Raw genomic sequence first — 13,927 nt, 5'->3', positions numbered from 1 at the left:
TACTGGTACTCTATACTCGGCGCGCGATGACAAACGACGGCGGAGACGGCAACGAATGAGCCAGTTTTTTTTCCTTTGGTTTGGTGCGGCATCTATCGGAATGTCAAGTTGGATATTACCCGCAACTCCCAAGTCCCCCACCGCTTTTGAGGAGTCGTTTCGGCCAGAATTTGTTCCCAACGCATGAGGGGAGCGGGGGTCTGAAAGGATGCAAAGTTGCTGCTGCAGGATGAAGAGATTTTCCCCTCTCATCCTGCCCTGCAGCAGTTGGGGCTATAAAACTTTCGGAGCTGTCACACACAAACGACAGCGAAAAAAAAAAAAAGCCACAACGTGCGTCGGCCAGTTTCACTCTCGTCCAGAATAGGAAGGCCGGAATAGGCTTTTTTATCGGTCGCATCCTCTTTCACGCTCTCGCTGCGCCGCGAGGTTGGTAGTCTGGATTACGCACCAGGGCCCGCTCTAGGCGAGGCTTCCGGTCGCTCTCCCATTCCCAGGGCAGTTGATCGGAAAGAGGAAGATGCGTCCCATGCCGCCCATGTTGGCTTCTCTCGCGTTGCATTTATACTCTTTGACAATGCGCGAGGCCCGCAATAAGCGAGCGTTGGCCTCCCCCCCATCCCATGGCCAAGGGTAGCATCCGAGAGAACCACCACAGCTACCAGTATAGGTGTCGGAAACGTACCAGGCCCGCTCCAGACGATCATGTCTCCCTGTTTCTCTCTTCTCCTCTTCGTCATCACATTCACGCGGCATCAGTGTTTTTTTTTTTCGCCTCTGGCTGGCTCTGTGGGCAGGCATCCTGTTCTAGTGTGGGTTTTCCCACATGCAGGGCCCGCTTCAAACGAGATTCGGGATATCATTTGCCATGCCCAAAAGGGAAAAAAAAGCCCCCCCGGTGGCCCATGAGCGAATGAACGAACGAACCTCGCTCCGTCCTGGGCTATGCTTCCTTGACCGGTGTCGGGCATCAAGAATGGAACAAGAGAGCAATGATATGCGCCACTACCATCTTATCATTCACATCTTTGTTTTCTTTTCTTTTCTTTTTTTTGGTCTAGCATTTCATGACACACACACACAGACACGCATATCAACTACATATCCATCACATTGCTGAGGCGTCTTTTTTTTTTCTTGCTTACTTGAAATTCTACCTTTTTCTCTTTTGGGTACGATTTTTATTTTTCATCTCCTCGGAGGGCCCCTGCATGCCTGGGTTGGCACTGTATTACTTGCCGCAGTTGCGAAACTGGCGGTCTAGCATTCATGATACCATTTTATTTCATATTCCTTTTTTGGTTTAATCCTCTTTGATCTTGATTTTCAAAATTCGTAATGTTGGTGGTACTAATAGCAGTAGTCCTCATATAAAACCTGCACAAATATTTCTTACTTGATCGAGTCTCGTCGGCCCTATTTTTAATTACATAGGTGACGCCATTCCATTCTTTCTTTCTTTTTTTCTTTCCCCTGTCTTTGCCACAACTTGTAATTACCTGCAAGCCTCTTGGTTTTCCTTCCCCCCCTCCCCTCTCCCTAACCCTTTGTGACAGGCGAGACGGAGCGCGGCATGGGACTCGATGCAGCAACTGCCAACGGCCCTACCAGCTTGTGCTAGTTTGCACTAGCAATCTCCGCGTCTGGGTCAACTAACTTGTTTTTTTATTTATTTATTTCTCTTTCCGCTGATTGTAATCGTCCAATGTAGTAATATTGTTTCCTCTTCTCGTCACTATACGGGTCCCTGTCCTAATTTGGCAGACTATTGAGTCGGTAGAGACGATCTAATATGATAAAGTTTACCCCAATGCATGCACCTAGACGACTGCGACAATGCGACTTTTTAGTGGCCCTTTGACAAGAGGTCATTTTCCACCAGGGATGACCGCGGAAAAAAAGGATCAAGGCAGCCATGTGCACACCAGCCTGGTTGAGTGAAAAGAACCCATTCCACTATGCCTACTGCAGACGTCTTTCATGTCCCATCATCATTATCATTATTATCATTATTATTATTATTATTATTATTATTATTATTATTATTATTATTATTATTATTATCATCATCAGGGTGGCGTTAGCTATTTGATCATGTCATCGCCCACTCTTGGTGGTTCAATGACACAAAGGCACCGATATACGGCACCCCCACTGACCACTAGTTACAGCGCCAAACCAACGTCGTAGTTACTTTTGGCCGTCACGAAAATGGAGAACCAGGATCAACCACACTTGCCAATACGCATCGGCTGTAACCTCGATTCGACGTTTTGATTTTATGAACAAACGCGAGCCTTATCGCCCCTTCATTACCGAAAGGGTTGCAGCAAAGGGGCCGAGACGCTCAGCCCAGCTGCTCTCTCTCACCCTTCTGCGCAGCCAAGCCTCTCTCGAGACCGCCCCCCGGAGAGACTTCGTTTACCGATTTGGCTGGATGTGGGAAGGCACCATCGTTCCTTGACAAGGGGTTTAATTTGGCCATCTTCCGGGTCACCAAAATCCTTGCTGTCCGGCTTGACGTTAGCCAAGCACGACGAATGCATGCCAGCAGCGCGGCGCCAATCCAACCAGGTAAGGCTCCGAGAAGAGGGGTTTCTCGTTTATCCCAGTAAACTACCGAGCACAGCCAATGAGGGTCTTGTGGGTGAAAAGGGTGGACTTGACAAATGCAGGCTAGAGCTGCTGCGGGATGCCGGGAGAAATAAGTAGACGGTTTGATGGTTTCGTGTATAGTCAGGTGCGAGTGGCTCAACACAGGGCGCAAAAGTCGATCCAGATTAAATCAATGCAACGACAGACTGTCCTTGTCAGTCCGCCATATAGTAGTCCACTTTCTCGGAAATCAGCAAATCGTGATTCTTCTTGCTTCCTTTTCCTCCTTTTCTCCCCATTTCCATTTCGAGTTCTGCTCCTTTCACCATCTACCTGTTGACGGCTCTCCATTTTTGCGTGCAACTTGCTGGGTACCGAGCAAACTTCTTTCCTTTGGCGGGCTATTGTAGGGGAGACTTGCTCGGTCAAGAAGAGGTCAAATAACATCTCTCTTCAGATGCTTCGTCATGGCATACATCGAGACCGAGACGACTACCCACTTCATGCGAGTTCGTCCGATGGATCAGAACTTGCATCGCCTTTCTGCGACGGCCTTGCAGGCCAAACTGACTGCTGGAGAGATAACCAGTGTTGACTTGATTGAAGCGTGCTTGGCTCGCATAGAGAGATACAACAGCCGCCTCAACTGCTTATTGAGCATTCGACCGAGAACTCAACTTCTCGCCCACGCAACTTCCCTAGACGCTGAGCGCCGTGCCCGACCCAATGCCCTGCGAAGTAAGCTACACGGCATTCCCATCATTCTAAAAGATGTTTTTGTTACAGGTCCCGAGCTGGGCATGCCGACGACCGTAGGCGCAGCGGTGTTCGCCAGCATGACGGCTAAACGCAACGCTCCATTGGTAGACCTGCTGCAGGAGGCCGGCCTGATCGTCCTTGGCAAGTCAAACATGACAGAGTTTTGCGGTCTCAAGTCGAATTGTATCAGATCCGGATGGAGCACGTGCGGTGGACAAACGAACTCCCCGTATCGAAGACGGAATCTGAGGGAAGAGGACCAACCCGTTACCGCAGGGTCGTCATCGGGTTCAGCCGTAGCAGTTGCGGCAGGGTTCGCTCCTCTTTCCATTGGTCACGAGACCTCAGCCGCACTGGTTTATCCAGCAAGTGTCTGTGGTGTGTATGCGTACAAGTGCGGGTACAAGACGGTGCCGATGGAGGGCGTCTTTCACGTCAGCGAGAGTTATGACTGTGTTGGGCCGATTGCGAAAGATCCGGCAGACATTGTTGCTCTTGCTGAAATATTACAGCAGACTCCCAGGTTGAGTATGGCCATTTCCTCAAAGGACTGTGATTTGGGGCAAGAATTTCGTGGCCTAGCCGTCGGTGTCGTTGCAAGCACGTGGGGAGTACACGAGAGCCTCGTTACTGGAAAATGGGGAGATTCCCGGGTGGTACGTTTTGCCTTGAAGAGTAACGTATCAAAGTTTTACCTAACACCGTCCCATCAGATAATGGAGTATGAAAATGCCGTTTTCAAAATACGAGGCCGAGGGGGCCGCGTCGTGTATCCTCTTCACGCGCCGGAGCCCGACAGTATACGATATGAAGGAGAGACTCTGATCAGCACATCTTGTAAGTGCCCTGAAAAGTTTCAGCACATGCTTCCGGGTTCTGATCTCTCTTGTCGACAGATGGCGAATTCAGCAGTAGCGTGAAAGAGTTTATCCAATGGTTCGAATACACCAGCATCAAAGATTTGAAAGATATCATAGCGTGGAATCATGCTCATGCCGATACAGCAATGCCTCTTCGTAGGTGGACTTTTTTAGACGTCAAGCCTTGAGATGCAAACATGGAACCAAGTATACTTACATGGTATAGCATATAATTCGCAGTCCGAGCTCATTGCCGCGGTCAACAGCAAGATGCGACCCGAGATGCTGCAAAACATCATCCCACGTCTCCGCCACTTAGCTGGTGACAATGGTATGTCGGAAGTGATGCGACGCAGCGGAGATCTCGACATTGTGCTCTCGTCGTCCGAGTGCCAGCTCGTCACCTATGCTGCCGCCGCCGGCTGGCCATGTGCGACTGTACCATTGGGCAACTGGAGAAAGAACGGGCAACCGTATGGCATGTTTGCATTGTCCAAGGATGGAGATGAAGAGACGCTGCTGCGGTTCGTCAGCGCTTGGGGGAGGGTGTTTGATGGCGTGCAAGCACCAGATTTGGAAATGATGCCGTAGGGAAGAGAGCTTTGAAAGAGGCAATCCACTTTTGGAATCCTTGCCGCGAAAATGACGGCGCCGGAGAGTGTAGTATTGACAGCATGCAGGGTACAACAGCGATAGTTTATGATTCCCCTTTTGGTTTTAGTTATTAGACATTTTCACGAATTATGAAATCACTTATTACACTATTTTAATTTATTCGCTTGTTTGCAGAATGTGGAGTGAAGTACATCCCGCTATCGATAATAATCCCAGGCAGCGAGAGCTAGTGCGGGGCAGCGCGTCCGCCACTCCACCAACTCACCTCCTGCATCGCCGTCCGTCTTGACGGCAAACGCAGTCAAGATGGAAACGGCTCTCAAATCATGGGGTAGGGTTATCCGTGCTTGAGTTTGTATTGCAAGACACTGACATCATTGCAGAGCTCGATAACAACATAAAGCTCATCGATCCGAAACGAGATGCTCTGTACCAATACGATGCCGACGCGCAAAAGGCGGCACAGAATGCCCGGCCGTGGATGGCGGATCCCAACTATTTCAAACACGTCCGGATCAGCGCCGTGGCTCTCATCAAGATGACGATGCATGCCCGCTCCGGCGGCAATCTCGAGATCATGGGCCTGATGCAAGGCTACACCGAAGGCGACACGTTTGTCGTCACCGACGCTTTTCGACTTCCCGTTGAGGGCACCGAGACCCGAGTGAACGCCCAGGGCGAAGCGAACGAATATATTGTCGAATATCTGGATCTTTGTCGGGCTCAGGGTCGCCAAGAAAACGTGGTCGGGTGGTATCACAGCCATCCCGGATACGGGTGCTGGCTAAGTGGCATTGACGTTGAGACCGAGGCCATGCAGCAGCAGTTTCAGGATCCATTCCTTGCCGTCGTCATCGACCCGGATCGCACAATCAGCGCCGGAAAGGTCGATATCGGAGCATTTCGCACCTATCCAGCATCGTACAAGGCCGACAGCGCGGGCGCAGACGGATTCCAGGCGGTGCCACTAGACAAGGCAGCCGAATTTGGCGCGCATTCAAGCCGATACTACAGCCTTGAGGTGTCGCACTTTAAAAGCTCACTCGACACACACCTGCTTGAGCTCTTGTGGCACAAGTATTGGGTGCAGACTCTGAGCCAGAACCCTTTGCTTACGAATCGTGACTTTGCGAACAAGCAGATGCTTGACCTCGCTTCCAAGATTAGGGAGGCCACCGCAGGGATTCGTCGCAACCGCGGGTCGCAGATAATGGTCATGGGTGGCGCCGTTGTGTCAAGTAAGGCTGGAGACAAGGCAATGCAAAAGCTGTCGAGTGAGGCGAGCATGATTGCGGCCAAGGAAACGGCCGGGTTGCTGGCCACGGGTGTCAAGGCTTCCCTTTTCAATAACTTGGTAGATCAAAACAGGACATGAGAGTTTTATGAAATATAGATACGGGAGCTGGTGAGTGTACCAATGGGACTACTTTTTCGATGCATCTTGTTCCGGCAACATTTGTGGGGCTACAGTTCCAATGTTCTAGACGAAGAATTGGATGGGGCTAAATTTCCTATGTCCTAGAAGAAAATTTGGAATGACTTTTGAGAATCTGCTTCCAGCATGGTCAGTTGATTTCATGGAGTGTAGCGTTGTAGGCGTGCGGCACTACAGTGAAGAGTGCGGTAGTGCTCGGAAGACTTTTGGCGTCAACATGCGACGGCTATCACCAAGATAGGACAAGCGGAGGCAAGTCAAACTCAGAAGTGTAGCTGATGAGAATAGAACCGCTCGTCCGTGCTCGTCATTCTTAGTGCATCCAGAGTGTTGACTTTTACACAATGCCGTATGTGTGACGTCCTCCACGGAGTGTGGGCATGATACCAGTAGTGTCGCGAGCACAGGTATCGAGGCGCGCGTTACCCCGACTTGCCGTGCCCACGCAACAACGCCAGACAACAATCAATTAAGCGAGGCGGGGCAAGGAAAGGGGCGGGATGATCAAGAACAACTGCTAATTATAAAATTGAAAAAAAAATATACCATGGCGGTGATCGCCGGGCGGTGCCAAGACACTGCCGTTAGCTATCTGAGTACTCGGTACGTATACAACGGCCGTATCAGGACTTCACGACGTCCACCACGACGCCACTTAGTTATGAGTAGTAGAACGTCTACCCATCTGTCTTCCATTGTAGATGTAGATGCTTTTCGATATTGACTTTTATATTTTAGGTTTTTTGTTCTTGCTTCTGGAAGACTTTTTATGACTGCAGCAGCAGAGCAAAAGGGGAGGGGGGGGGTGTTTTTGTCACGGGGAGTCGAGGTGGTGCGCTACCCTGAACCTGGACAAAACGGCCAAAAGGCACAAGCCAACTGGAAAAGAAAGAGTGTAGGGGGAGAAAAGGGGCAGGCAATCGGGCGAGCAAGAAAAACGTGTTGCATCGCGCATGGCGACGCGATCTTGTCGTGATGGCTACGTCATCAAGGTTTGAAACAGACGAGAGAAAGAAAAAAAACCGTTGCGAGTCCAAGCATCATAATGGCATCAGCATTGCCAAACTTGGTTGCAGTGAGCTCATGTCAATCGTTGCCGAGTGTGGCTGAGATGGGGGCTGGTGCGCCACAACTGCATGTGGTTCATCCCAGCACCGACGATGATGGAGGAGGAGGAGGAGGAAGAGGAAAGGGGAGGGGTGCGGTGCAAATGTTTCTGTGGGAACGAAAACTTAGAATGAGATGGGGCAGGCCGGCTGGTTTCCGGTACTCTACTCAGTACTCCGTACTCTGTACAGATCATGGTACCGCAAAGCAATGGATAACGCAAGGCTGGCTTGTTTTGTGAACCCGGCAACGTGTTTTTCTCACTTGGTTCTGCAGGTGGGCGACCAATTGTACTAGATGATACGCGGTTACATGGGAGATCTGGAGCCAAAAAAAGAAAAAGGAATCAGGAACACTTCCAACACTACTGAGTATGATGAGTTGGCGTTGTTGTCATGGCAGAAACGAATAAAAAGGGAGCATGGCCGGGGGCTGTTGAATTGAGTCCTGATAAGTATGTAAGTATCTGTAAGTACCGGTAAGATATTCGAATGGTGATTATTCGGCTTCCCTGCAAGTCAAATTACAGATCAGTGGACCATTTTGTGGACGCCAAACCGCGACGGCTTCATGAACGAGAGGAGTCGATCAAAAGAGAGGGGGGAGGGGGGAATGAGATAAAACTAGCAATTGTTGTAAGTAATTCGTGGCTACCAGTCAGTAGGTACTCCGTACACAATGCAGCAAGAGGTTTCAGCCAAGTAGGGCATTGATGCGTGAAGAAATGTATCAAAACAGGAACTGGCAAAAAAAAAAAAAAGAAATAAATCAATAATAACATCACACCCTGGATGCATTATGCAAAGCCTCCATATCCAGTACCAGTAAGACCAGACAATCCAAAAAAAAAAAAAAAAACAAGAAGAGAAAAAAAAAAGAAAAGGCAAAATAATACCCAAGAAGCATTCAATATTAGGCGGGTGGTGGTCGGTCGTGTGCCCGCTCCCCTGTCGCGCTGAAGCATAGTGGGCCGCCAGAGGAGTCTTCACATGCACTTTTTTGATGCACCACCAAGCTTGGATGTGAGTGGACACAGAGGGTTGGGGATGGCGCCAGATATCCATGGGGGGAGAAAGTATTGATTTGCCGGGTGGCAGTACACGAGCAGGTTTTTTTCTCTTTGTTCTTTTCCATTTTCTAATACAGTTATGTGTGTGTGTGTGTGTGTCTGGAGCATGAAAAGCGCATTACAAGGAACAAGTGAGAAAGACAGACTGGGAGAGAGCGAGCGACGCAAAGGGCAACAGGAACAAGAAAGGGATGGCGCAAGGGAACCAAGTGATGGGAAGACGGGGGAGGGGAGGGAGGGAAGGGGAGCAGAAAATAACTTTTGATTCTTGTTGCTTTGCGACCAATATGCAGATCGAATGGGGGTGCGTGTAGTGACGCGACCAAAGACATGTCTTTACCTGTCAGTATCGGTGCGGTCGAGGATATCCCTATACTGAGCACTACTGATACCAGTATTCAGTAGTAATCCGCACTATCAAGTAATACAGCTATGCACCGCCACACCCGGAATCAAGCTTTTGGTACTTGGGCGCCAACGGGGGGGCATCTCGCTCGACCAGCGGCGGGGAATGGTGCTGTCTACGGAGTAGTCGAGCTGGATTGGTCCAAGGCTTTTTTTTTTCGGCAGGCCAGGCAACCAGGTAACTAGTTTATTTCGTTTTCGAATGGGTTTGGTGGTTGGTGGTTGGTTGGGGCTATGAATTGAGTTGGGCTAGTTTTTTTTTCGTACCAGTAGGCAAGTCTCAGCTTGAAAAGGCCCTGCTCGCCTGCGTGCGGTAACTAGACTGAGTTGTAGCTAGTGGTTGCAGGTTGCAGGAGTTCTGGAACTCGCATTGACGTCATGACTTTTTTTTTCCCTTGGGATGGCGCAAGGACCATTTGCTAGAAAGAACAGGAGAAAAAAAAGAAGGATCTTTTACGAAATTGAATCGAGGTGATTGTGTATGGGATTTTCATGCGTCTTGGGTTATTTGCATGGGGAACATCTTCAATGGCAAAAGGGAAGGGCAGTGTCGCGAAATGGTCACAGTACTCCGTACTCCGCAAGTATTCGTACTCAGAGGAGGGAAACACGATCAAGCGCCAGCGCAGGCCAGCCAGGTGCTCGCTGCCAGGTCATCGGCAAACAAAGCGGTGGAGTGGATGGATGGATGGATTCTGTTTCGGTGAGTACTGAGTAGACAGCCAAGGATCCAGAAATGTCAACCCCAGTCTTGCAGGCGACTTGATGTGTGGATGGATGGATGTACGTATTTCTGTTTCGACGAGCAAAAACCAAGAATCGAAATAAAAATTAAAATAAAACTCAATTCAACTCTTGCGACTTGGTTTGCGACTTGGTTTGCGACGCTCATCAACCCATTCGGGCTCGCTTGAGAGGTAGGGTACTGATACTGACCCAAGGTATTTGTTAGGTAGTTACGGAGTACATGTCCGTACATCAGGTCGGTATTGTGGGGAAGCCCGACATCACCCAGGCAATGCCACCGGACAATGGCATTCAGACTCTTTATTGGAGTAACTTTGGGCGACTAAAATATGATTTATAGATACACTAATAATTGAGCAAAAAAAAAGAGATGAAAGAAAATGGAAAAGGCTGCGGATCTGAATTTATGGCTGTCTATTTGCCTGCCTGCCTGCCTGCCTGTCTGCCTGTCGTCGTCGACTCGTCGTTGTCATTTGTCGGCCACCTATCGAGTATCAGTACCATCACTGTGGTGGCCCTCTCTCCATCCGCCGCTCGCAGCACCAAGATCGACCGACGGCGCGCCCCCCTTTGGCAGGGAATCGAGTCGAGTCGCAACGACCCACTATATCAATTTCCCAGGCCTCGATTTACCATTGTCGACCAAGAATAACCGACGAGATGGGCCATTCTCTCTCTCTTTTTTTTTCTTCTTTTACTATTAAATCGCTTACAGCCCAGCCAATATGCACCTGGAAGGGGAGAAAGGAGGAAGACATGGAGAGTCCTGGCAATCTGTAGAGTGATGTGGCTTGGCTGCGGGGTCCACTCGCCAAACTAGCCACACACCCCTAGCCACATACACCCCCTCCTTCTCTCTCCCTCCATCATGAATTTTTCTTCTCGCATCCGCTCATATCCTAGCTGACCTGATGAATGCGGTTCCTGGTTTCAAGGTTACAACCTCTCTACGCATCCCGGTCGACCAGCATTGACAATACCAGATCGAGACTCGCCCTTTTTTCTTTTCTTCTCTCTTTTTTTTTTTTTTTTTCTTTTTTCACACCCTCTTCTTTCCTTGCTTGTCTAGCTCTTGCTTAGTGTCTGGCACACCCCCCTCCCCCCCTCCGCCCAAATGCAGAGCCCTGTTACTGCTGCTACCAGTACTGCTACGCAGTACGGATACTGCTGCTGCTCCTGGCGATTGTACCTTCGATTGCTATGACGTACCCACGGAACCCGCCCAAACGTCACCATCCAAGCAAGCTTTCCAGAGCTCCAGCCCCAGCTCACTCTCCCTCTTGCCAGCGGTATAAACACCGCGTCGACTGCCGTTTCACCACCAGGCTCTCTTTTCTCTTTTCTCTTCATCACCTGTTTTTTTTCCTTGTATACGCTCCTCTTCTAATACCCAAACTCGAATCCTCGATTGTGATACCCAGGAGGAAGATACCCATAAGCTCCTCAATTTAATTAACGACCACGGCTTTCTACCACTTCCGTCTTGTCCTTCTACATCATCACCCTTGACTAGGCCCAAGTATCTAATATCGACCAAAATCCACTTCGAAGAACAAAGAAAAGAAGCGGCACAGCCCTCGAGTCAGAAAAATCGTCCATCATGGCTTCCGCCAACGTCAATCGCCCTACCAACATCAAGCAGAAGGATGCCGACATCAACCGCAAGCTCCAGATCTACGGCATCTTTCGCGCCTTCCAGGCCGGCAAGGTTCCCTCGGTGAGTGGCCATCGCATTGCCAACCCGACACACCGCCACGTGCTAACAAAGTCCACAGAACGACCAGATTGATGTCGCCCTAAACAGCTTCCTGCAGTCCAAGGCTCTCTCCAGCCCCTCCGCCAAACTCTCTGATGATGGCAAGCTTCTCGTTGAGGACACCCGTGAGGTCGTCCGACTCGCCAAGAACCTGCTTCTCTCCAAGAACGACGGCAACCTTATCCAGGACTTCATCTGGCAGACCACTCAGTTTGACCCCAAGTCCGTCCAGGGCCCCAAGGCTCCCGTCACCAAGGACGCCGCTCAGAAGGACGGCGAGGAGGCGCTCCAGGGCCTGAGAACCCTTGGAACCCTGCTCATCACCAACGGACAGTTCCGCAAGCTCCTCAAGGACTCTACCATCCTCCTCCGCGACATGGCTGGCGATGCCGCCAGCAACGCTGCTGGCCGCGTCCGTCCTTCCGAAGACGACCTCTCCCAGATTGACCACGCTGCCGAGGACAACACCTGGCACGACGCTCCCAAGTGGAACAAGGACGACCTCAAGAAGCAGGCCCAGGGTCTCTACAAGGGCAACGCCAAGAAGGACGCTCAAGATGTAGCCGACAGCGCCAGGGCTGCTGCGGCCCCCGCAACCGGCGATGCCAGGGACGCCAATGTTAGTGCCGGTCACGAAGCCGCCAAGTCGACTCTTCAGCAGAAGCTCGACAAAAATGTCGACCCCGAGACTCAGGAGAACATCAAGGCCAAGAACGCTGAGCAGCGCCGCAAGGCCCGCGAGTACTTCAACAAGAAGATGCCCACCGAGCGCAAGGATCAGATCATCTTCCGCCTCAAGAAGATGGTCATCGAGTGCCAGCAGCACACTGACTACTCCCAGGCCATTCAGAGCCTCCTCCGTCTGGCCCGCACCTACGGCGCACACGGTCGCTCCATTGGCAAGGAGTCCAGCGGTACCCTCAACCAGGCCCGTAGCGGCTTTGCTGCTGCCGAGGCTGACCTGCGCACTTTGATTGAGCGCTTCGCCAACGGTACCTCCACTTCCAACCTCTGGAAGGCCATTGGCCAGATCTACCAGGATGCTCAGAGGGATCCCGAGTTGAAGAACTGGTTCAAGAACATGGACAACTACATCAACCGTCTGTTGCTCGAGCAGGGCTACGTCCTGGAGGAGCAGTCCACCAGGGATTGGGATGTGCTCTACCAGCAGGGCCGCGTTCTGCTTCGCGAAAAGTACAAGTCCCACACCGATAACATCATTGACGAGATCAAGTTTGTCGGCGACCAGTTTGACAAGGATACTCAGAACAAGCAGTTCGGTCTCGCTGTCCAGAAGCTCTTCAAGGACCTTGGCAACAGCCCCGATGGCAAGTCCGAGTTCAAGCCCCACCTTGTCAAGGATCTATTCGATGTCATCCTCCCCTCTGTCCTCAGGGATATTGCCTACATCCCCATCCCCCGCATTGAGTACTCTGACCCTGGCTTCGATGCCGTCATTGAAAACCTCATCCTCGAGAGTGACAACTTCATGCCCAACGTTGCCGAGCTCGTTTCCAACAACAACTGGAAGTGGGGCCGCAAGAACATTGCCAACCATAACCAGAACATGGTAGACCTCAAGGTCTCCGGCATCCAGATGGACTTGCGTGATGTCAGCTACCACATCAAGCGCAAGACTGGTTTCCCCAAGATTACAGATACTGGTGTCACCGACATTCTTCTTCCCGGTGATGGATTCTCTTTCCGTATGAAGGTCTCCACCGCCGACAAGAAGGATAGCCAGAACTTCTTCAAGGTGGAAAAGGTGGATGTCGACTTCAAGAGCCTCAACGTCAAGCTCAAGAAGTCCAAGTTCAAGGGCCTCTTCGCCATCTTCAAGCCTGTCCTCCTTCGTGCTCTTCGCCCCGCTCTGCAGAAGGCGGTTGAGAAGGCCATCAAGGACAAGTGCAACGAGTTTGATCGCACCCTGTACGAGCTCAAGAAGGAGGCCGAGCGGGCTGGTGAGACTCCTGGCGAGGACGGCAAGAAGACCAACTTCTTCAAGCGCTTCTACGACGCCGGTCAGCAGCGCGCCCTCAAGAACAAGCAGGAGCAGGAGAAACTCAAGAAGAACAAGTCTGACGACAACAAGAAGATCAACATCACCATGACCGATGACGAGTCCATCTTCCCTGACCTCAAGCTGCCGGGTGGTGTCAGCTCCAAGGCTACCGAGTACAAGCAGCTTGCCCTCAAGGGCGAGAAGTGGGAGAGCCCCGTTTTCTCCATCGGTAAGGCCAGCAAGAGCACGGACATTCCTGCTGCTCCCCAGATCGTTAACAAAACTCGCGGTGCAGGCAATGGTGCCGCCCACGGAAACGGTCTTGCTGCAGGCGAACACGGACTCGCCAGCGGCAATGGTCTTGCCACTGGCAACGGTCTTGCAGCCGGCAACGGTCTTGCAACTGGCAATGGCCTCCACTCCAACGGCAACGGCCTCCACGCCAATGGAAATGGCCTCCACTCCAATGGCAACGGTCTCCACACTGGCAATGGTATCGCCAACGGTAATGGCATCAAGAAGGCCACTGCCCCGGCTCTTGACGCCACTAACCCTGTTCCTCTCAACTAAGCTTCTG

The 13,927-nt window shown here is 51.2% G+C and overlaps 3 protein-coding genes across 3 annotated transcripts; all 3 read left to right on the top strand.

Moving 5' to 3' along the window:
• Positions 1-3,062: 3,062 nt before the first annotated feature.
• On the top strand, positions 3,063-4,805 carry V2A60_005656 (amidase; the record flags this gene model as incomplete). Its single annotated transcript, XM_083256964.1, has 4 exons — positions 3,063-4,010; positions 4,068-4,191; positions 4,251-4,370; positions 4,441-4,805. The coding sequence occupies 4 exons, from the start codon at positions 3,063-3,065 to the stop codon at positions 4,803-4,805; spliced, it is 1,557 nt and encodes a 518-aa protein (XP_083113090.1).
• Positions 4,806-5,135: 330 nt separating this feature from the next.
• Positions 5,136-6,204, top strand: V2A60_005655 (JAB1/Mov34/MPN/PAD-1 ubiquitin protease-domain-containing protein; the record flags this gene model as incomplete). The annotated part of the gene is made up of 2 exons (XM_083256963.1): positions 5,136-5,160; positions 5,213-6,204. 2 exons carry the CDS (start codon positions 5,136-5,138, stop codon positions 6,202-6,204), a joined length of 1,017 nt encoding a protein of 338 aa, XP_083113089.1.
• A 4,988-nt stretch (positions 6,205-11,192) lies between these two features.
• On the top strand, positions 11,193-13,920 carry V2A60_005654 (uncharacterized protein; the record flags this gene model as incomplete). The annotated part of the gene is made up of 2 exons (XM_083256962.1): positions 11,193-11,309; positions 11,368-13,920. 2 exons carry the CDS (start codon positions 11,193-11,195, stop codon positions 13,918-13,920), a joined length of 2,670 nt encoding a protein of 889 aa, XP_083113088.1.
• Positions 13,921-13,927: the final 7 nt, after the last annotated feature.

The sequence above is a fragment of the Cordyceps javanica genome, chromosome 3 (assembly GCF_051103115.1).
Source record: "Cordyceps javanica chromosome 3, complete sequence".
NCBI lineage: Eukaryota > Fungi > Ascomycota > Sordariomycetes > Hypocreales > Cordycipitaceae > Cordyceps > Cordyceps javanica.
This window is presented reverse-complemented; position numbering and strand designations above follow the sequence as displayed.